The sequence below is a fragment of the Taeniopygia guttata genome, chromosome 5 (assembly GCF_048771995.1).
Source record: "Taeniopygia guttata chromosome 5, bTaeGut7.mat, whole genome shotgun sequence".
NCBI classification, from domain to species: Eukaryota; Metazoa; Chordata; class Aves; order Passeriformes; family Estrildidae; genus Taeniopygia; species Taeniopygia guttata.
The window spans coordinates 62,875,247-62,898,393 of NC_133030.1; the positions used below are offsets into that span (position 1 = coordinate 62,875,247).

General features: G+C 51.2%; 1 protein-coding gene across 8 annotated transcripts in view; it reads left to right on the top strand.

The window, feature by feature from the left end:
• The window catches only part of NIN (ninein), a 62,856-nt gene that overhangs the window by 13,762 nt on the left and 25,947 nt on the right, over nt 1-23,147 (top strand). For all 8 annotated transcript variants that reach the window (XM_072930595.1, XM_030275284.4, XM_072930601.1 and 5 more), the window contains exons 3-14: nt 651-732; nt 7,777-7,940; nt 12,358-12,400; nt 13,564-13,751; nt 14,795-14,941; nt 15,834-16,001; nt 17,616-17,752; nt 18,815-18,955; nt 19,686-19,860; nt 20,442-20,552; nt 21,310-21,399; nt 22,889-23,042. In XM_072930595.1, the coding sequence (XP_072786696.1) occupies nt 651-732; nt 7,777-7,940; nt 12,358-12,400; nt 13,564-13,751; nt 14,795-14,941; nt 15,834-16,001; nt 17,616-17,752; nt 18,815-18,955; nt 19,686-19,860; nt 20,442-20,552; nt 21,310-21,399; nt 22,889-23,042 (1,600 nt within the window). The remainder of the gene's footprint in view (nt 1-650; nt 733-7,776; nt 7,941-12,357; nt 12,401-13,563; nt 13,752-14,794; nt 14,942-15,833; nt 16,002-17,615; nt 17,753-18,814; nt 18,956-19,685; nt 19,861-20,441; nt 20,553-21,309; nt 21,400-22,888; nt 23,043-23,147) is intronic.

The window sequence follows — 23,147 nt, forward strand, 5'->3', positions numbered from 1 at the left end:
TATGCTAATATTTATTATTTATGTTAAATAGTGTGTTTTTAGCTTAAACTAATAGAAAAAATGCTAATACTATAGTGAAACCTGGAGGGCATGAAGAAGGAGGAAAAGGATAAGATACATTTAATTTTATTTTGTTTCCTCTGAACCCCTAATCTAGAAACCTAAAATTTTACTTTTGCACCCATGCCACACTTAATTATTACTGATATCAAACACTCAGAGCTGGTAATTCATCCTGTAGGATTGAAAACTCTTTTCCATGGACAGAGATCACAGCCAGTGTCTCTGGGGGCTCTGTCCAGGGGGGTTCCTGACCCCTGCCAGAGTCCCAGACCTGCCAGGGCAGCCAGAAAAAAGCCCTAAATTCCCACACCTTATTTCTGCCTTCCTGCTCGATGGAAAAAAACCCTGGAATCTGGAATCTGTGCCTTTGGGTCCTTCTGTGGTAGCAAGAATTGTTCCCACATGCCCAGAGGTGCTGGCTGTGTCTGCATGTCCCTCGCTGTCACTTCTCCAGGGTTCCTTGGTGTTGGCACAGGGGTGATTCCCACTGCTGCCCATCTTCCTGCTGGATTTTGGCCTCATATTTAACTCCCTGTACCACCTGATTGCTTCTTTCCTTCCTTTTTTTTTTTATTTTTTTTACACAGGTCCACTTTGATCAGTTTAAAGAAGCACTTATCCTCATCTTATCCAGAACCCTGTCAAATGAAGAGCACTTCCAAGAACCAGGTAAATACTGAAATCAGCTAAAATAGTACATTTTCATCGGCAAAGCAGCTTTGGGTGGCTCTCACAGAAGAACTTAGAAGTGAAAGTGCTTTTTAGGTGCTGCCATCCAAGCAGAAAAGGCTGATCCTGGGAGAAAAGGTGTTGTAGTTTTAATAGAGATGGGGTAATTGAGAGGTTTAATATAAGATTGAGAAAAATAAAATTATTTAATTTTTTATTATTTATATTAATTTTTTAATATTTAAATTTATATTTTAATTCTTTATTTATAAAAATAAAAGATGCTACTTTATTACTAGTTTCGATGAAGGGTGAGAAATGGATTCTTTACAAAAAGGGAGCTGAGCTTTGTTGTGGAACTTTGTACACAGATGTTTTCAGAGCCTTTGGGTATTTCTATGCCATTCCCATGATCTGGGTGCCCAGAGAGGCCCGGGCAGTTGTGGTTCTTAATCATATTTATCTACCCTTCCCAACACTGCACCACCCTCCAGATGCTCAGATGGCTCATGGCTCAGCTCTCCTCATCCCACACCACTCCTGGTGGCCAGGGATGCTTTAGGAGTTATGGCCAGGCAGATAAATGCTGATTTTCTGCTGCTGCTGGGTGTTTTTCCCAGCTGGGGCTGGTGTTGGTTTAATGTTGGTTTTTTTTTTTTTGAGTTTGTTCTGTTTCCTTGTGTCTGAGATGGGTGGGGTGTAGGAAGCTCCTCTGGGTTTCTCCCAGAAAACACTCAGGCTGCTCCAGAGGTGTTCCTGAACAAGTGAAGCTCCAGGATTGAAGATTCCAGGATGGTTTGGGTGGGAAGAGATGAGTTCCACCCCCTACCATGGGCAGGGACACCTTCCACCATCCCAGGCTGCTCCAGGTCCCATCCAACCTGTCCTTGGACACTTCCAGGGGCTCTGCTGTGAGTCCTCAGTGTTTTCCTTGCTTTGTTTCAGTGTGCCTTGAAAATGGGGCATTTTTAGGCTTTCCTTGGCAGGAATTATGGTTTCAGCTTCAACGTTTTCCCCCCTGCACCAGGGCCTGGGAGCTGTGGGGTGGTGCTGAGGGCTGAGCCCTGCAGCTCCAGCTGGTGCCACACCTGTATGTAAATCCCTAATCCTGTCCCTGGAGCAGCAGGGGAGCCAAATCCCCCAAGGAGAAAACAGCTTAGCAAAAGGAGAGAGAGAATTTTCCAGGTTTCCTCTCCTCAGCTGGAGCATCCCACTCTGGAGAGAGCAGCCTGCCAGCAAAATGACAACTTTCCCCTTTCAATAGGATGCAAAAACCACAGGGTTGGAGAGGTGTGATTGATGGATTATTTTTATTTTCCACCTCTCATTTGCAAAGCTCTTTAATGCTTCGAGAGGGGTGGTGGCAGCTCTTGTAGCCAGCATTCCTTAATGGAATTTGCAAGTGCAGGTCAGTGGGTGCTCAGGGGGGAGCATCTCTTCCATCCCCTTGGGAAGGAGCTGGCACAGAGCAGGAATCAACCCCAGCGAGGCAGAACTAATCCAGCACTCTGCATTTATTGGGGTATCATATGGCTGAGAAGCTCCAGCTTGATTGAAATGTAAATAAATCTTCCAGAAACAGCTAAATTTGGGGTTATCACAGGGGAAATGACAAGTGAAGCTGGAGAGCCCTCCTTGGGGACTCTCCTGTCAGAGTGGGGTTGGAATGGCAGGAAATCAAAGGGTGTGGGGTACAGGTAGGGAGCCAGAGCCAGGCAGGCCTGGGAGGCATTTTATTTTTAATGCATTTTGACAGGTTGGTTAAAGCCACAGTCTTTGCTTCTTTTAATTTAGATCAAACTGGAGATTTGGGGAACAAGCTGCTTTGTGCTGTTGGTGTCAGACTGTCAGGGAGTGTGGAAATGCTGGTGTTCCAGCCTGCCCCAGGCTAGGGAAAAAATTGAGTTAAGAGCTCTAAATCGTATCATTTAAATGAAAATTTAATTTGGGGGGGATTGGAGGGGGGGGGGAGAAGCAGAGATTTTTTTAAGGCTGTTTGGAACATCTGGGGAGTTTGCTGTGGAAGGAAGTGGCTGTGGTGGTTTTCTCCAGGGATTTGGGTGGTGGGAGGGTCAGTGGGGAGCACTGGGGGCTTTGTGGTGTCTGGGTGACACAGCCAAGGGGATGGCACGTCCTTGTCCCCAAGGGTGCTGTCAGCTCAGGGAGGAGGAGTGGGCACAATGAGGGTGACAGGAAGGACATGAGGACACAGAGGGATGCAGCCCCTCTGCTGTGAGGAAAAGCTCAGAAACTTGGGGTTTTTTTTTAGACTGGAGAAGCTTTGGGGACACCTTACAGCCTTTTCCAGTACCTGAAGGGACCCAAAAGAAAGGGATTATCCACAAGGGGCTGGGGTGACAGGATTTGAACTGCCAGAGGGAAGGGATGGGTGGGATATTGGGAAGGAATTCCTGGCTGGGAGGTTCCCCAGATTTGCTGTGGCTACCCCTGGATCCCTGGCAGTGCCCAAGGCCAGGCTGGACAGGGCTTGGAGCCACCTGGGATGGTGGAAGATGTCCCAGCCATGGCAGGAGATGGATTTCCACCCAAACTGATTCTGTGGCAGGGCTCTGGGGTCACAGGGGCTGGGGACAAGGAACCAGCAGTGCTGCAGTTCTGCAGAAGCAGCCACGGGGGTTTCCTCATTTCGGGGGGAAGTGGCAGGTGGGAGAAGCACTGAGGCTTGCAGAGAGCAGCTGATATATTTATATATTATTTTTCTTGGCTTGGCAAAGAGGCTGAATTCCCTTTGCAAAGGCCAGGCTGGCAGGGAGGATGGTGCTGCAGGGGAAGCAGCCCTGGAAAGAGAGGCAGGCAGAGCTCCAGAGCTGCTGGGATCAGCTCTGTCCCCTCCAGGGGGTCAGTGTGGGGACACAGACCCAGCTGTGAACCAGAGCATCAGCAAAGCCTGGCTCTGCTGGGAAGAAGGCTGGGGAGATTCCAGGAAAAGCAGAAGATGTGGTTTAAAATAATCACTATTTTAGCTCTTGAGATCCGTGGGACCGGGCTGGGTGCTGATGCCACTGCTGCTCTTTGTCCACAGGTCACTGCAGCAGTGAGGGGACAATAAAATAGATTTAAAGGCTGGGGAAAAGAAAAAAAATAAAAGCAGTTGTGTAGGTGATTAGGGAAGAAAAAAAAAACCAGGCTTTTTTTCCTCCCCATTATAGCAAATAAAAAGTGCGTGGAAGCTGGGCTAGGGAGGGATTATGGAGTGGAGTGCAGGATTACAGGAACACCCAGGAGAAATTAAAGAGCAGTTTGACGCCATCATCCCCACAGTCACGAGGGTTTTGGGGTTTTTTCCTTCCCCATTTTTTCCTTCTCCTTCTGGAGACAGCAGAAGTGCCCTCTAAGAGGAGGGGCTGGAGGGGGTGATGCCCTTGGGAAGGGCCTCATCCATGGGGGAAAGGTTGTTCAGGTGGCTGCAACACTGGGATAAAACCAGTGTCACAGCCCAGAGAGGGGTGGCTGCTGCCACAGAGAATTTTTGGGTCAAAACCCATTGGTTTTGGATTATGGTGACCCTGCCACGACTCCGCTCTTCCTCCACTGCTGAGCCTGAATTATGAAATAGGACTTGGAGGAGTTCAGACATACCTGGTGCCTCAGGGGATTAGGATTTAGCAGATCCTGCCTGCCTTGTGCTTTGCCCAGCAGTTGGAGCATCCCTCCCTCCCAGATCTTAAGCAGCAGAGAAATTAATTTTACCTCTGAAGGCTGGGCTGTGGGATGAGGGTGCTCCTGCTCTAAACCCCCTTTTGTCTGCGCTGCAGGGCTTTGATGCCTGGCCCAGGGAAGGGGAGCCCCCCCTTCCTCCCCATCTGAGGGCAGAGCAGGATTTTGAAATGACTTATCTGGTGCAGAAAGGCAGAAAATCAAGTGTAAATCTCCAGCCATGGAGAGGTTTCACTGCTGGGATGGATGGGGGCAGTGAGAGAGGGAATTGATGGTTCCTGTCCACGGCGCTTAAATCAGGGAGGTCTCGTGAAATGCAGATTTAGGGGGGGTTGATTCATTTCAGGGGGTACTTGGAGGGCCACAAAGCCTCTGGGCAGTGGGCAGGAAGGTGAGAGGCTTCTCCTCTCAGCCTCCTCCTCTTGCCCCCAGGCTGGGGGCAGTGCAGGGGGGCAGATCAGACCCCAGTGGCTAATTAGGCACCAGCTCTGGAGTGGGTTTCACTGAGCCCACGCTTTGCCAAGGGCTGTAGGAAATAGGGAGGGCTCAACATATTTATTTTTCTCTTTGTCCTTCTTTCCTGGTGATTTGTCAGCCACACCATAGTGAGGGTCTGAGCAGCAGCATCTCACCCTGCTCTTGGTGGGAGGAGTGGGTAGCAGGGCCTCCCCTGCTCTGTTCAGGGGGATATTTGGCATTTTTGGGGATAAACAGCACACAGGGCTGGCTCATGGGCATCTGCTCCAGTGAGAGGTTTGATTTTGGCACCTCCTTGGAGCTCCTCTGAAAGGACAAGGGGCTTGAGCAGCTCTAAGGTTGGTCTTGATGACCTTGGAGGTCTTTTCCACCCTTAATGATTCTCTAACCCTTCCTCCTCAGTGTTGGCTGGGAGTGAGAAGCTGTTCAGCTCAGCAGTGAATTTCCTGCACTCAGGAACCATGGATGGCTGCTTTTTAGTTCTGTGTGTGCTCAGTATTCCCTAAATATTGGGAATGGTGGGAACATCAAAGGCACCAGGTGCTCTGCTGGGGTTTGGGTTGGGAAAGCAGGAGATGGAGAGGCTTAGAGGATGCTGCAGGTGTGGGAGGTGTCTGTGTCCTCCTGGTTGAGAGGTGATGGGGCTGGAAAGGAGATGGATTTGTGCTTCCAGGGATGGGACTGCAGGATGTGATAAGGGAAGAGCTGGAACCCAGTGCTAACAAAAGCACCCTGGCTCTGGAAATGGGATTTTGGGGTGCCTGAGCTGGGATCCCCTCAGCAGCTGGGCTCAGGCGCAGCTGGTTTGGAAGTTGGAGCAAACTTTGTTCTCCTCAAGCTGTGGAGGGTCACTTTTCCCTCCTGGGGATGTTCTTGAGCTGCACAGTTTTTTAATTACAAGAGGCAAACAAGCTCACCCGTGGTGCTCAGAGCACAGAGAGGAGAGGAATCAGCTGCCAGCCTGCAAATGCTGAAAGCACAGAAGTGGGGAGATGCTCCTGGTGTCCCCTTTGCTGTGCTTGCAGGGGGCACTTGTGATGGCACTTGTGTTTCTGAGAGCCACAGAGCAGCTTGGCTTGGAAAGGACATTGAAAATCATCTCATTCCAGTGCAGGAACACTTCCACTAAACCACTGAATTTCCAGCTGCAGCAGTGGGGAAACACAGTCAGCATGGCAGGGATGGAAACAGGATTCTTCAGGGAATCCAGAAGGAAATTCAGCTGTAGCTTCACTATTGCTTAATTCCAGCTTCTTCCCCCTCCTCCATCTCTCCAAAGACAGACGGAGGTACGGCTCTGTCTTAGGAATAATAAAAATGATTTCTGAAGAAAAACAAAGCCCCCAGCCCTCTCTTGTGTGGGAGGGAGAAAATAACAGGGTGAATGAGTAGCCACGAATATTAGCATTTCAGAGAGAGCTGCTGGATGGAGATTGTTCACCACCGGGCGGGCTTTAATAGGAGTGATAAGGTTTGCTTTTGTTCTGGGGCTCTTCCTTAATCAGCCTGGCTCCTCCTGATTTTTCTATCGGTGCACTCCATCGCCCAACTTTCATGTGCTGAGTCCCAGCTGCAGCAAATCTTGTTAAAATGGCCTTGTTCAAACACGGGCGCCGGGTTTGTTCCCTAGAGCTGCGCCGAGGCTGGATGGAGAGCGGGGCTGCAGGAATCAAAGCACTCCTCAGCCTGTGTATTTTATAATTCATTGCATAGCTAAGTTGTGGAATTTTTTTTTTTTTTTTCCCCTCTAACAAGCTTGAAGCCTTTTCTTCCATATCTAAAGGAATATTATCCGAGGAGGCATTTGGGTGAGGGGGTTTGGAGACCCGCTGCTTTCTGTGTTTCCTTTGTCAGTGGTGGAACAGCTTCCCTGTGCCTTATTAGTATTGCACTCTTGCATTTCTTTTATATCAGAGCCCTCTGCAAATAAAATTTTCAAAAGCTGCTGCTCTCGCCACCGCGAGTGGCGGAAAATAAAAGATGATGGAGTCCTGGGGGGTTTCAGCAGTCAGGTTAGCAAACAGTGAAACAAAGCGTGGCACGGAGCCTTCCCCTAATTGAATCCCTGGTTAATTTGGTCCTGGTTTAATTTGCCCCCTGCTCCAGACGTCGGAGGATTCTCACTGAAAACAGCCCAAAACGTGCTGATTTATTTTTTTTTTGTTTTGATCCTCGCCTGCCAGTGCTCCCGGATAATTCAGTCCCCAAAGGCAGGAGCTGGCTGGGGGAAGCTGGAGCCGGGGAATGTGGAGCCCCTGTAATTAGATGATGACTCCAAAGGGTTATTTAGATCTTGCAGTTGGCTTTGGCTGCTCAGCACAGGCTGGGACCTGCCCCACCATCAGCTGCTCCTGTCGGCCTCCAGAGACTCCAAACTTGCCCAGTTTTTTTCTGCTCTGCCGCTCGTTTGGGCATTTTTAATGGAGCTGAAATTCAAACCCACAGAAAGCAGCGGCGGCCGCCCAGGTGTCTGCAGGATCTGGAGACTTGAGCTGCCTCAGTGCAACTCTGTCCCTAATTAAACCTGCCTGGGGCTGCTAATGGAGATGAGTGCGAGGAGGAGAGGCCTGATGGACTTTCCATGCAAGGTGGAGGGGTTTTTTCCCCCCCCAGTCCTGTTAACTTGATCTGGGAATTGGGGAAGGGTGAGGAAGAGGAAGTTTCTACTTTGTGGCAGCTTTTTTTGGCAGGGAGCAGCAGCAATTCTAACCATCAGACCCAAAGCCTGGGTGAGGGCAGTGGAGATCCAGACATGGAGCTGCCATTGGCATTTGCCCACCAGGAACGGTGGCGGCAAGTGGGTGCTCAAAATCCTGCTGAACGAACAAACCAGCCCAGAGGCAGCTCAGAAATCACTTTCCTGATGTGTTTTGTGCTTGGATTCCCCAGATTCCTCCCCAGAAGCACAGCCCAAGTACATCAAAGGTGGCAAACGCTACGGGCGCCGTTCCCTGCCGGAGTTCCAGGAGTCGGTGGAGGACTTTGCCGAGGTGACGGTCATCGAGCCCCTGAGCGAGGAGGCACATCCTGCACACATTGCTGCCAGCCAGGAGGTCAGCAGGGAGGGCTGGGTGCTGGGCTGGCCTTGGCACCTCTGGGCATCACCTCTGGGCATCGTTGCTCCTCATATCCAGAGGGGTTGGGATGTGCTTGGAGCATTCCCAGTAAAGGCATCGGCTGCTCTCCTTGCCTGTCCTTAGGATGGGTGTTGGGGTGGCCTTGTCACCTGTGGATGTGGCTGCTGCCCACACCCAAAGGGGGTTGGGATGTCCTAATGCCTGTAGTGGCCATTCTCCTTGGGAATCAGCCATGCCAGGCGTGGCTCCCTTGCTCCGTGTGCCGTGGGAAGCGGGGAAGGAGGGGGTGATGTGCTCCTGGCACTGCTGGCTCCTGGCTGGAGTGTGGGCCAGCAATTAAGCAAGGGCTGAGCTGCCTCAGCTAACGAGGTGTGGGCTGGGAGCAGAAAGGAGCACGTCCACATCCATTAGTGCAGCTGCCAAAATCCGCCCGTGGCTCCAGCAGAAGGGATGGTGAACAGCAGAGCCCCACAGCCAGCAGCTGCTTTGGGACAGTGGCATCCAATTGCTCCAAAAAAATCCCCATTCCTGGTTTTGTGCTCCAGATTTGTGGCTCTCTTTCAATCCCAGAATCTCCTTTTGCTTCCCCAGACAGGAAAGCCAAAGGAGCCGAGTGGTTGGAATTGGTGCTGTGTGACAGCATTTCCCTGGAGCTGGGCTGCTTCCAGCCTGCCCTGCTGTGCCAAGTATTGTTGATTCAGGAGCATTTTCCCAGTGGAAAAACTCCCTCCCCTGTCTCGTGGCTTCACTTGGAGCCTCTGCAGCTGCTGTTGTAGGGGGACACCCAACCCTGTGTGAGATAGCAAGGAAGGAGTTCCCAATTCCCGTGGTTTCAGTGTTATTCCTATGCAGCTGATCTTAAAAATGATAACAAAACCCCAGAGCAGCACCTCAAAGCAAAGCTTTTCCACCACTCCCAGCTGCTTTTCCCTGCTCCTGGTGACCTTTGCTCACACCTCAGGGATGCTCATCCATCTCCTGGTGTTGGCCACATGGGCTGCCCTGACCTTGGAATCGATGTTAATCCGCCCACACTCCCCAGGGAAGTGATGTCCTTGGTGGAAGAGGCTACTCTGATCTTACCCCTTGGTTTTGGCTGTCACAGAGGTGTAAAAGGGTAGTCCATTAACAAGGTCACTTAATTAACCCAGCTGTGCCGTGGGGGCTGGCTCAGTCTCCTGCTGGGAACGCTTGTTGCACCTTTTGGGCTGGTGGGATGGTTAATTCCTTTGCAAGTGGGGCAAAAAACAGGTTGAACTTGTGAAATCCCTACTTTTATCAGCATTGCTGTCTCCAAAGCAGATCCTCTTGGTATGCATGGAAATGACTTGCTGGAAGGTGTTGGGGGGTCCCAGGGGGGTGTTGGAGGCTCCTGGTGCATTAATTCCTTGGGATTTGGCCCAGGGAGCAGCTTTTGCCCTGTTCTCTGCTGTTGTGTGTACAAACACGCTGCTGGCGTTCTGCAAGCCTGTCCCTGGCCTGAGAACTGGGGCAGGATGGCTTAATTGGTGCTTGCTCCCAAGCAGTGCCAATTAAAAGGGCTCAGGCTGTGTCTGAGAGGTTTCCTTCCCTCCCTCCCTGCCCTGGTAAACACGAGGGGAAAAGGCTGGAAGGCTGCCCAGGGAGGCTCCCTGACCTCCATCCCCAGGGGGTTTTTCAGGTGCTGTTGGATTAGGGAATGAGTAGCTGGATTTGGCATTAACCCTGCTGTGAGTGGGGGGTGCTGGTGGCATCCTGAGGGTCCCTCTGTCCTTGTGGGTGCTGTCTGTGCTGACTTCCAAACCTCCCTGAGCATCCATCCACCACCTCCCCTCCCCAGCTGCTGGCTCTGCTGTGGGACAGGTCCCTCCTGCTTGCAGGTTCATGGAATCCCAGGATGGTTTGAGTTGGAAAGGACCCTAAAGCCCATCTCATTCCAACCTTCTACCATGGGCAGGGACAATTTCCACTAGTCCAGGTTGCTCCAAGCCCTGACTTTGAGGATTTTGAATCTGCTGGCACATCCCAGTTCTGTCCCTTCAGTGCCACTTGCTCCCATGCTCTGTGTGTTTCTGAATTGTTTCCAGCACGTTCTGGCATTGAAGCAGAACATTCCAGGAGTTGAATCTCCTGCTTTTCTCTCAGGGTGAGACTCCCAAAGTGGGCCTGTCCTGGAAATCCAGGATTTGTGATTACCAGCTCAGGATAGTGCCTGCTCCCAGAAAAAGTGTTTTACTGCTGTGGCTGGTGCTTTGGAGCAAAGTGTGGGGATTTGACAGCTTTTTTTTGGAGGGTTTCTGCTCAGGCTGCTCAGCCCAGGGAGCTGCTGTGTGGATCTGGGAAGAACAAAATCCATCAGCAGCGGGGCTCGGGCTCACCTCGTGGCATGCGCTGCTGATCATCATGTTAATTAGCAATATATTCCGGGGGAGAACAAAGGTCTGGCTGGCTGGAGCAGATGGCAGGGGGGGAGAGAGAGGTGGCTGCAGCCCCATCCCGGGCCCAGCACCCGGCCCAGGCTGCAGATGCTGTGCAGCATTCAGAGTTTGGAGCCATCTGCTCCCCGCACGCGCCCGGCCGGGATAACGCATTCCTGGCATCTGACCCGGGGCCAGCTGGAGCCCTGCCGGGGCTGGGGGACAATGAGTGCTGACATGGGGTGTCCCACCCGCCCCAGCCCCTCTTTGTCCCCTCCCAGAGGTGGCTGACCCCCAGCCCCAGCGCACAAAGGGACCCCGGAGGGAGGGGAGGCCACACCAGCGCCCCGGGGTCGTTTCAGGGGGTGCCAACCCAGAGCCCCCCGGCTTTGTTTGGCCTCTGTGGGTTGTTGGTTGTGGTTTTGTAGAATCCCAGAGTGGTTTGGGTTGGAAGGGGAGCTTAAAGCTCATCCCATCCCCTGCCACAGCAGGGACACCTTCCAGCATCCCAGGCTGCTCCAAGCCCTGTCCAGCCTGGCTTTGAACACTTGCAGGGATGGGACAGCAGCAGCTTTGTGGTTTTGCTGGAGATGGTTGAATTGGGGCGGGTCTGGTGCTCAATTAATCTGATTCTGTGTAAAAGTGTACATGTTGCTTGTGCAGAAAGACTTGGACACGGAGGATCTGCCTTCTGAGCGTCGCTGCCAGGCTCCCCTCAGTGTCCCAGCTGTCCCCAGGATGAGGATGGGTGGCTGCAGGGTGACAGCTCTGGCACCCAAGCCAACCCTCTCTCTGTGCAGAGTTTTCTGCATTTTCAGATGGCAGTTTATCACAGAGTCCCAGAATGGTTTGGGTTGGAAGGAGCCTTAAAGCCCATCCAGTTCCACCCCCCTCCATGGGCAGGGACACCGTCCACCATCCCAGGCTGCTCCAAGCCCTGTCCAGCCTGGCCTTGGGCACTTCCAGGGATCCAGGGACAGCCACAGCTTCTCTGGGCACCCTGTGCCAGGGCTCTGCTATTCTCTTTGTAAAAAACTTCCAGGGATGGGATTTAATGATTTAAAATGGCACCTGTTGCCTCAGCTCCTGCTTTTTGTCCCTCATGGGGCACTGGGATGCTGAGGCAGCGAAGGGCCCTTGCCTGGTCCTGCAGCTGAAACGGGAACAGCAGCAGAGCTAAAAACAGTCCAGTGACTTAATTCAGTTTCCATGGCAACGTTGTAGATTAATGGCTTTTAGCTGTAATCTGAATGAGAAGCCCTGAACTTTTCTGTGATGATTTAGAGCCTCTTTGTGTCCTGGGTGACTTTGACTCCAAATCCATCAGTCACGTGCAGGCAGAACTATCCACTTGTACCACTGCAGGAGCAACATCTGCCACTGCTAAACCAGAAGTTATAAATACCCTGGGCTGCTACAAGGGTGGCAGGGATGAGCCAACGTGTAGTACATGAGGAAATCACCTTAAATGTTGTACTTTTGCTCCTGGTGCTGCCTGAGCTGATGGGATGATGCCAGAGGGAGCAGGGTGGTTTAAGACCACCAGGGAGTGGGTGTTTTTCCCCTTTGTTAAGCTCAGTGAGAGGCTTGTTGACAGCAAAGCTCTCTCCTGATACAGGGCTGCATTTAGTGCAGGAGGTTTGAATTTGGCTTGGCTGAGCGTGGGGGAAAATAAAGTGCTGGAAGAAAAGGATAACCTCAGCCATCAATCCCTCAAAGAAAAGCAGCGTGGTTTGCTCAGAGGGCACACCTCTCCCTGGCTCCCCACACCCTGCCAGGCTCTGATCTGTCCCCTCTGCTGGCTCCTTGGTGGGCTTGGGGCATCTCCGTGGGCTCTCCGCACGTGCCAGGACAAGGCAGGATCAAAGAGCCCTGGATTGCCAGGGAGATGAAAGCCTGGCAGCGCTGTTGGAGCCCTGCAGCTCCTTGGATGCTGATCTTTCATTCAGGGGATGTCCTGCAAGCAATAACTGGGGAACCTTTTGTTTTCTCCCCAGCACTGGAAGACGCGCGGCAGCGAGGAGGAGTACGAGGCTGAGGGTAAGAGCAGAGAGCAGCACCTGGCTGTGCTTATTCTCACTGCAGCTTTCAAGAGGGATCAGAGCAGCACGTGGAGAGGGGCTCTGGGTGTGTGGAGCATCCAGCCTGGCTGGGGCAGAGCTCAGGGAGGTGCAGCTGGGGATGAAAGCTGAGGCAGGGTGCATTTTGTGCCATACCCCCTCTGCCCTCCTTGTCCTGCTGTGGGTCCCTGACCTCTGTCCTGGTCCCCACTCCTGCCCCGGGGGGCTCTGGCTGTAGTGGAGTGTGGTGGGCACTAGATGTCAGCAGGGACCAGTCATTAAATGTTCCTTAATTGTCACAGAATTATAAAATGGAATGGTTTGGAAGGGACCTTAAAGCAATTCCATCCCCTGCCATGGGCAGGGACACCTTCCACTATCCCAGGTTATCCAAGTCCTGCCCAACCAGGCCTTGGACACTTCCAGGGATGGGAAATTTCTCTGGACAACCTGTGCCAGTGTTTTACTATCTTCATCACCAAAATCTTCCTTTTAATTACATCTTTCTCTTCCATATTTCAGCTGCTCTCTAACCCCATCCAAAGAGGCCACCTTTTTTCTCCTAAATCTGCTTTTCCAGCCCCAGGAGGTGGCCTTGCACCTCCCTTGATCCCATAGCAGCCCAGGCAAGGGAGGGGTCCCTTTCCCATCTGTTCCAGCAGCTGAGGAAGCTCTGCTGCTCTTCCCCTGCTGGCCATCAGACTCATCCACATTCCCAAAGATCCTCCTGGCCACAATCCAGCTGCTGGTCAGTCTGCAGCTGGTCAGGCACTGGGAGTCCCCATCCCTGGAGGGATGAAAAGCTGTGTGCATGTGGCACCTGGGGACCTAATGACCATTGAGTCTAACTGTTCCAGCTGGCCAGGGAACAGTTGGACTCGATGGTCTTGGAGGTTTTTTTCCCAACCTCAACAATTCCATGGTTCTGTGGACACGAGGCTCCTTCCCCTGGTGGGGAAGAACCTTCTGCCAGAGCCTGATACTGCTGGGACCAGTGTCCACATCCTAAAATCCAGAGTGGGCTCAACCCAGACAAATGATCCCTTGGGTTCTGCAGAGCAGCAGCAGGTCCCCTGTGGGGTGCAGAACCCCCAGATCTTCTGGTCCTGGCTGCAGCCACCGGAGCAATCTCCCCCATTCCAGGGCAGCTGCGCTTCTGGAACCCGGACGACCTGAACGCCTCCCCCGGCGCCTCCCCCAGCCCAGACTGGATCGAGGAGAAGCTTCAGGAGGTCTGTGAGCACCTGGGCATCACCAGGGATGGCCACCTGAACAGGAAGAAGCTGGTTTCCATCTGTGAGCAGTACGGGCTGCACGCGGCGGCCGGGGAGGTGAGCGACCACGGGGGGACCCGTCCCACCACTGCCCCTGGCTGGGCTTTAGTGTGGGCCCCCAAAATCCCTCCTGGGATTCACCACAAGCACAAGTGGCTGCTTGGAAAGGAGTTTCCAGCTCCAGCTGTTGGTTTTCCAGCGAGGTTTTTGGTCCCAAACCATCAGGCTGCTCTAGGAGAAGGCAGCTGCCAGCCTGAGCCGTGGTGTGCGTGTCTCCTCACGCAGCCACAGAGGGATGTGGAATGTAAAAGCATGGCTTGGATTCCAAGCATGTCTCCTTAATCCTAGGAACTTTCTAGCTAGACAGTAAATATAGGTAAAATATTCATAGGTGGTTACTTTTGACTTTGTGAAGGCCTGTGGGTGTTTCTGTCCTGCAGCAAGAGCCCACGAGAAAATGAAATCTTTAATGACAAAAAAAGGCTCTTGTCAAATTAGGATTTAGTTTTATTTAAAAAGTCAGATTTTTTGCATCTTAAGATAACATGGCTTGTATTAATTTCCTCCATAAAACAAGTTCCTGAGCAGGTATTCCTTTGCAGCATTCCCAGTGAAATGTTTTCAGGGTTTTAAGGCAATGGAAAAGATAAACTGTAGACAAAGAAATAGTGAGGGACTAATCTGCACATCTCCAGTCCTACTTTCGAGAAAACAGCATGCCCTGAAGCATCAAACAGATTTATGATAACCTTGCAGTGTCTTAGGGTTTGTTTTTTTTTTTTGCCTGGTCACTTCAAGCTGCTCAGGGTTTGGCATCTGTCTCAGTACCTCAAGCTGAATTCCTGAGGTCACACTGTCTCAGGAGCAGAATGAAATGAGGTGTTTTTTTTTCCTGCTGCTTCATTGAACAGCAGCTCCAAAATGACCAGGAGCTTTTTTATAATGGTGTATTGTTCCTGCAGTTTTCCACATGGAGAATATGGAAATGTGTCAGGCTGATGTAGCAGGTAGCTCTTTGCTCTTTTTGGAGCCTTGGGAATAGGATGTTTGCTCTGTGCCAGATTTTTTTGGCCTTTTATGTGATTTCTGTCTCCTTGCAGGTGCTTGAAGAGGTGCTCCATAACCTGGGACAAGATGGGACCATGAGCATAGAGGACTTCTTTTATGGCCTGTTTAGAAATGGGAAATCTCTCACGCCTTCAGCATCTACTCCATACCGGCAGCTGAAACGACACCTCTCCATGCAGGTGAGAAAGTGAGAGGTGAATCCTGGGGTAAAAGGAGCAGGAGAATTCCTGAACAATTCCCACCCAGCCTGTCTCCTCCTCTTCCTCACTGTCTGTCCCTGCAGGGGCAGCTTGAGGCAGGAGGTGGTGGCAGTGAGCTGCTGCATACCCTGCTCCAAAATTTCAAATTCTTGCTCAGAAAAAGCTCTGTTGTAGGAGATAAAACAGAGAATACCTTCATGGGAAAAGGGACATGGCCCCCTTCAAAGTTTTGGGGCTTGGAGAGGGCTCTGGCAACCTGTGGAGTGCAGTGTGTAAATGGTAGAGCCTTGTAGAATTCCAAGGTGGTTTGTTTTGGAAGGGACCTTAAAGCTCATTTCAGCCCCCCTGCCATGGGCAAGGGCACCTTCCACTATCCCAGGGTGCTCCAAGGTCTGTCCAGCCTGGCCTGGAGCACTTCCAGGATGGGGCATTCAGTATAAACTGGGTGCAGGGGGATGCACTGCCTGGGATAGGCTGGGAACATGCAGGTCCCACATCTCTACTCCAACTTTTAGCTTTTTTCTGAGAAAGTTTGAAATCTGCTCCCTGGCTTTGCCTGGAGGCTGAGGACTCTACCCAAACCACTCTACAAGTGCTCCCTGCAGCTGTTTTAGGAAAAGTGACATTCCAAACCCAAAAATGAACAGTGGAAAACCCTTCTGGAGCAATGAAAAACTGCTCCTCGTGGGATTTATTTTAAATCCCGAGCGCCTGCTTGTGCCCCGGTGAGGTCAGCTCCCGCCGGGTTTTGCTTGGCAGCGAGGAAAAACAGAGCTTAATCCTTAATCTCTGGAGCAGTGCTAGGGAAATTCTGCTGCTAAACCCCTGTGGGCACTGCCTTTGCCCTCATCCTCCTCATCCTCTCTCCCAGTCCTTCGACGAGAGCGGCAGACGCACGACCACCCCCTCGGCCATGCCCAGCACCGTCGGCTTCTCCCTCTTCTCCAGCCTGGATGATGGCATGGGCTACGGCTGCGTGGAGGGGGTCCTGGACTGCTGGCACCAGGAGGGCATAGAGAACAGCCAGGAGATCCTGAAGGTAACCCCCAGCTGCATCTCACCCTCAGTTATGTGCGTTTTTTTCTCCCTGTGTTGGACGCTGAGTTTTTGGTGGTTTTCTTTGTCTCTGGTTTCTCCCCTTTTAAAACTTCCCACAGAGAAGCTGTGGCTTGTCCATCCCTGGAAGTGTTCAAGGCCAAGTTGGACAGGGCTTGGAGCAGCCTGGACTAGTGGAAGGTGTCTCTGCACATGGCAGGGAGTGGAACTGGATGATCATTAAGATCTGTTCCAGCCCAAACCATTCTGTAATTCTATAAAAATTCCCAGTGCTAGTGACAAGAGTTCTGGGAAATTTCCAATCATTTCCTTTATGGTGCATCCCAGAGAACAAGCAGCTAATGATAAAAATACACTCTGATTTCCAGCACAGCTTGAAGAGGTCACCTATATTTGTTAGGAAGCAATTTAATTCCTTTTCCTCTCTAAATAGCTGCACCTACAAACCTCTCAGCACTGGGGTGACCTGAATTATTGCTTGTGCTGAGGTGGAGGACAGCACTTGAAACCCTGCCCAGTCCTCAGTGTTCCATTAGAGTAAAAGGGTGATGGGGATGAAATCAGGTACCTGAATAAATCCATCCCTGTCCATCTCGTTAGAAGCTGTGGGTGGGAGAAGATAATTTCATGTGACCATCACTGGATTCCCAATAATTCCCAACAATAATGAGTGTGATTCTCCTGGCTTTTGAATATCCATGTGGGTAGAGAACAGCCAGGCTGGAGTAACCTCTGCCATGGCTCAGGATTTAAAACCCACCCATCACCTCGCACTGGTTGAGAAGGTGGCACCACCTTCACCAGATTTGTGTGTCCACCTTCACTTTGTTGCTTTCCACTGGGAAATTGCTCTGTGCTGGTGTCACTGGGGTGGTTTCTCCAGTGTCTGCAGTGCTTCAGCCCCACCACAAGTGCTTTGCTTTGTGTTCCTGCAGGGTTAGGTTGGAAAAGTCCAGCTGTCAACTTAGTCCTTGTTCACCACTAAACCCTACCCACATCCATATGGGTTTTGAGCACTTCCAGGGAAAGAAAAGGCCTTTCTTCAATGCTTGGAGCAGCCTGGGATAGTGGAAGATGTCCCTGCCCATGGCAGGGGGTGGGACTGGATGACCTTTAATGTCTCTTCCAACCCAAACCACTCTGGGATTTTACAAAATTCCAAGCAGCTGGTGATGATAACTTGTTTTCTAAGAGGTGAGATCCTCACCCTCAAACCCTTCCTGCAGGGCTGTTTCTGTGTTGCAAGATCTGCTTTTGTTTGACACAGACATCCCCAACCACCTCCTCGCAGCAGCTGATCCGTGCAAAGCCAGGTCTTGTTAGATCCTGCAGGGAATTAGTGCAATTCATCAGTCCTGGGCTTAATTTCCTGCTGGTCTTGCAGCACAGGCAGGACACTTCCCATGTCCCCAGCAGCTCTGTTGTAGGGAGGTGGCAGAGATGTCTGGTTTATTGCCCTCGGGGCATCTGTGACAGATTAATTAGCCAGCAAAGATCTCTTCTGAGCCTGCTCGTTCTGGGCTGTCAATCCCTGCACAAATGGCTCCAGGCTCCTGCAGGAAGCTCACCCTGCTCCAAGGCCTCGTTGTTTCCACAGGCTCTGGATTTCAGCTTGGATGGGAAGGTGAACCTGACAGAGCTGACGCTGGCGCTGGAGAACGAGCTCCTCATCACCAAGAACGGGGTCCACCAGGCAGCCCTGGCCAGCTTCAAAGCAGAGATCAGGCACTTGATGTGAGTCTCAGGGATGGCTGGATGTGGATGTGGATGTGCTGCTTCCTGCTTTGCTTGGCCAAGCAGGGGCTGAGGGAGCAGCTGAGGGGCACTGGGTGGCTCTGGAAGGCTCAGTTCTCTATTGGGAGTGCTCAGAAACTTCCAGCTGTCTTCTTTTGCCTGGGAAAAACATTCAAACCTCCATGGATTGCAGAAAAATGTAGCTGAAAAATAAAAAAGGGAAGCAGCAGGCTGTTGCCAGTCTGGGAGTGGTCACTGCTGTCCACAGTGGTCATTGATGGCCAAGGAAGGCACAGCTCAGGGCAGAAGCTGGTGGAGCTTCAGTACCTTCAGTCAAAACTGATCTGGGGCATTGCAGAGGTTCTGCCATGTGGTAAATGTGGAGGTGAGGTACAAACCCACTGTAAATCCTCCTGGTTTTCCTTTGAAAGTCAACACAGTTTGACTTTGTGCAGGTTTCTCTATTGAAAAAGGAGGCTCCAGGGAGAGCTCAGGGCCCCTTGCAGGGCCTGAAGGGGCTCCAGGAGAGCTGGAGAGGGACTGGGGACAAGGGATGGAGGGACAGGACACAGGGAATGGCTCCCACTGCCAGAGGGCAGGGATGGGTGGGAGATTGGGAAGGAGTTCCTGGCTGTGAGGGTGGGGAAGCCCTGGCACAGGGTGCCCAGAGAAGCTGTGGCTGCCCCTGGATCCCTGGCAGTGCCCAGGGCCAGGTTGGATGGGGCTTGGAGCAGCCTGGGACAGTGGAAGGTGTCCCTGCCATGGCAGAGTCTGGAATAAGAGGGTTTTGAAGGTCCCTTCCAACCCAAACCATTTCAGGATTTGAACTGTGGGGGCTGGACCACAGCTGAGGATCTCAGGTGTTGAGGTCTCAGGATCTGTGGGGACACCAAGACATGTCCAGAGCTGTTTGGGTAAAGGTTCAAATCCAGTGACTAAATCCAGTTGATGAGACCCTTGGAGATCTTTCCAAGCTTCTTCTCTGACGTTTCAAATCCCCTTTTTGGGGGAGCAGTGAGGGCTGACCCCTAATCCAGGCTGGCTCTGCTCTGCTCTGCCCAGGGAGAGGTTTGACCAGGTGGCCAGGGAGAAGGAGAAGCTGCGCTCAGACCTGGAAAAGGCGGAGAAGCTGAAATCCCTGATGGCCTCCGAAGTGGACGATCACCACGCCGCCATCGAGCGCCGCAACGAGTACAACCTCAGGTGGGCATCTGGGCCACCCATCCCTCCTCCTGGGACATGGTGACCACCCAGCTTCACCCCAGCAGTGCTTGTTGTGGGAATCCAGAGCTTCCCTCTGGCTGCCCTGGCAGGTCTGGGACCCTGGCAGGGGTCAGGAACCCCCCTGGACAGAGCCCCCAGAGACACTGGCTGTGATCTCTGTCCATGGAAAAGAGTTTTCAGTCTTACAGGATGAATTACAAGCTCTGAGTGTTTGATATGAATAATAATTAAGTGTGGCATGGGTGCAAAAGTAAAATTTTAGGATTCTAGATTAGGGGTCCAAAGGGGACAAGATGGAGGAAATTGGGTGTGCCTTGTCCTTTTTCTCCTTCTTCATGCCCTCCATGTTTCACTGTGGTGTTGGCATTTTTCTGTTGGTTTAGGCTGGGGACACACTGTCCAACGTAGGTGACAGATATTGGCACGTTATTGTAAATCCAGCACAGGTAGTTTGTGGTATTTAATGTTTGTACCATCCCACTGAGGGCAGAGCCCCACACGCTGCCCTGCAGGACAGAGCTGCGGCAGGGCAGCAGAACATGGTAGAGATAAACAGAATAAACAACCTTGAAACAGCACAGACCAATTATGGCTTCTGCTTTGGCAGCGGGGCTGACAGACAGAGACTTTTACAATCTGGGAATCATCAATACCTCAGATTCTGACAGTTTGTCACCCTGTTCCTCTAACAAACCCCTGTCCCCTGCAGGAAGCTGGATGAGGAGTACAAGGAGCGAGTCGGTGCCCTGAAGAACGAGCTGCGCAGAGAGCGGGAGCAGATCCTGCAGCAGGCCAACAAACAGAGGCTGGAGCTGGAGCAGGAGATTGAAAAGCTGAAAACGGATGAGAACTACATCAGAGACCGCCTGGCCCTGGCCCTGAAGGTAACAGGGACTAAGCATAGGCAGGATTTCCCCCAAAAAGCCAGGAATACTCTGGGAAGGGCAGTGACTCTGCAGTCCATGTTGAAAGGATGAGTTCTGGGCTGTGTTGAGCTATGACTTAGCCAAAAGTCATTGAAGCAGCAAGATAGAGAGGGGTGTCCATGAGAATTGGTGCTTGGGGCACCTCGATGGGTTGTTCATGGATTCCTAACCTCCAGTTCAAACCTCTGCTGCCATCACATGCAGAGTGTGTGTGTGTGTGTGCACAGCTCTCAGATGAGCTGTCAAGCCAGGAGATAAAACATCTTGATCGAGTTTAAAATCCTCTTTTAAAAACAAACAGACCATCCAAAGCAAACTTGCTGGTAAGCCTTTTGATAATTTATCAAAATCCAGTGTTCACTCTTGCTGTGGCAGGAGTGGGTTATGTGTGAATGGATTCATAATTCCTGTCATCAGCTGAAGCTTGGAATATGTCATGCTTTGGCTTGATTGGGAGTTACCCTTATTTTGATGAGTTAACACCTGATTTTTTTCCTCTTCCAAGTGCTGATCTGCTGTGGGTTTTTTGTTTGGTCCAGGAAAACAGCCGCCTGGAAAATGAGCTCTTGGAAACGGGAGAAAAACTGGCCGAGTGTGAAAGTCTGGCAAGCAAACTGCAGAGGAACCTGGAAAATGTCCTGGCTGAGAAGGTAAATCCCCCTTTTCCCAGTGGGATTTCAGAATTAAATCACTTCTGAGTTGCTACATTCTAGCTGCCAGTTTAACTGATAGCCAGAGGCTCTTGGGGTCTCTATCCAGATTATCCAGGCACAGCCTGCCTTGGTGACTGACTCCCAGCTAAGGAAAATACAGATATTCCACCTTAACTGTAATTTTATTCTAATTAAAGCAGGGAGCCTTAGAATGAAGCAATCATCCTGCAGATCTCCAGGGATTTTTTTTTTTGGATGGGCCCAAATTGCAGGTCCTTTCCAGGGAAAAGATGATGCAGGGGGAGTGAGGTTTTACATGGCATCACTGATGGAAATAGGTGAAAATCGAGGTGAACAGCTGTTAATGGCTGTATTACATTTAAACTTTCAGAATATCAGCTTCTCCAAAGATGTTTAAGTCTGTGCAGCCATAGCCTAAGGTTCAAATATTGGGATTTCCAGCCTTCTTAAACTTGGCATTATTTACCACACTGAGATGTGCATATGCTAAAGTAGAAAGCTGTGATCTGGAATCAAAATGAGCATGAAGAGCTGTGCTAGATGGCAGACAGGTTTTTTGGGGAAGATACTCATTCCCTGCTAGGAGGAAAGCGGACTTTTTTTATTTAAAATAAAAATCCAGAGTGGAGAGAGGGGAGTGCAGGCTGCAGGACTGCTTGGAATGGCAGCCATGCTGTCCTGAGCAGGGCTGCAGGGTGGGTGGATAACTGGGCATTCCATTCCTGTGTTCCAGTTTGGTGACCTGGATCCCACCAGTGCAGAGTTTTTCCTGCAGGAGGAGAGGCTGGCCCAGATGAGGAGCGAGTACGAGCAGCAGTGCAGGGTAAGTGGGGCTGAGACCTGGCTCCTGTGTCCACCAGGAACATCACAGAACCATTTAGGTTGGAAAATCCCTCTGAGATTGAATCCAGCCATTCCCCCAGCACTAAGCATGCCCCAAGTGCCACATTCCAACAGAGGCACAAGGCAGGCTGGAAAGCTTTTCCACAGAACCCTCTGGCTGAGCCCTGTGAATTCAGAGTTGCAGGAACTTAGAGGAGAAATAAGATACATCCACATTTTGCTGGCATTCAGACCAGATTTTTTTTTTTTTTTAATAAACCTTAGAATAGAAAGTTTGCTTTCTCTTCCATCTTGTGTGCTTAAAGGACTTTAGGGTGAGCCTGCAGGTTTTATATTTGCACATCTGCTTTCTGATATCTGCTCATCTGTTGCCCAGAGCAGCTGTGGTTGCCCCTGGATCCCTGGAAGTGTCCCTGGCTGGGTTGGATGGGGCTTGGAGCAACCTGGGATAGTGGAAGGTGTCCCTGCCATGACAGGAGGTGGAATGGGATGATCTTGGGAATCCCTTCCAACACAGACAATTTTGTAATTATATGATCTGTTCTTCAGGATCATTTCTATTCAATAAAGGGCTGCCTTTGCTGTTGGATTGGGAACAGCACAGCAGCTCTCTTAGGAAGCTGCAGTTTGAAAGCAAAAATTGTCAATACTTCTCGATATGCAGCTGATTTTTCTCCTTTTGAGGATGGCAGATGTAAATCAGTACTCAAGGTTCACTTCCTGGGCCTTTCAGGATTCTGTGTTTGCACATTGAGGGAGTTGTTTTCCTCAATAACTGCTGTTCCTGGAGTGGAGTGCACAGCTCTTGGCACAAACCCTGGGGATGTTCCTCTGGCAGGCAGGAGGAAGGACCAGATGGTAAATACAGTAATGAGGGGATCTCTTTCCTATTTTGATCTTTTGCTTCTGATTTGATTTTTCAAGTGGATGGTGTTTGAGGAGGCATTTCCCAACTGTTTGGAAATGTTACTAAAGCTGCTTTTTAATAAAAGGTCACAGGAAGAGGGAATAAAGAGAAAGCTCCCTGGAGCTCCTGTTAAACCTTCACCTTTGAGAGTCTGGTATTGTAGAATCATCAGAGAATCTCCCAGAATGGTTTAGATTGAAAGGGACCTTAAAAACCATCTTGTTCCACCTCTTGCCATGGCAGGGACACCTTCTACCATCCCAGGGTGCTCCAAGCCCCAGTGTCCAACCTGGACATCCAGGGGCAGCCACAGCTTCTCTGGGAATTCTGTTCCAGGGCCTCCCCACCCTCAGAGCCAGGAATTTCTTCCCAATATCCCATCCAGCCCTGCCCTCTGGCAGTGGGAAGCCGTTCCCCTCCTTGTTAGACTGTGGCACTATGGGTTTTTGGCAAGTTTTTCTGTGCTGTAATTCCCACCTGAATGTCCTGTGGTGGGGCTGGGTCAGTGCTCAGCAGCCTTGGCTCCTTTTCACTCAGCTTTTTTTGTTGCCCTCTCTGTCAGGAGCTGCAGGACCAGATTGATGAGCTGCACTCAGAGCTGCAGGAGCACCGTGCCCAAGGCAAAGTGCTCAGGCCTGCCCTGAAAAATTCCCTGTCAGAGGAGTTTGACATTGACATGAAGAGTCACGGCCACAGCGGGATTGAGCCTGACCAAGGTAAAGAAATCCCTCCTGTAGGACTGAGATGCTGTTTATAACATATTAGAGGTCGTTCCATGAAAACCTTCCCAGTGAGACTTGGTCACCACCTCCAATTTGGTG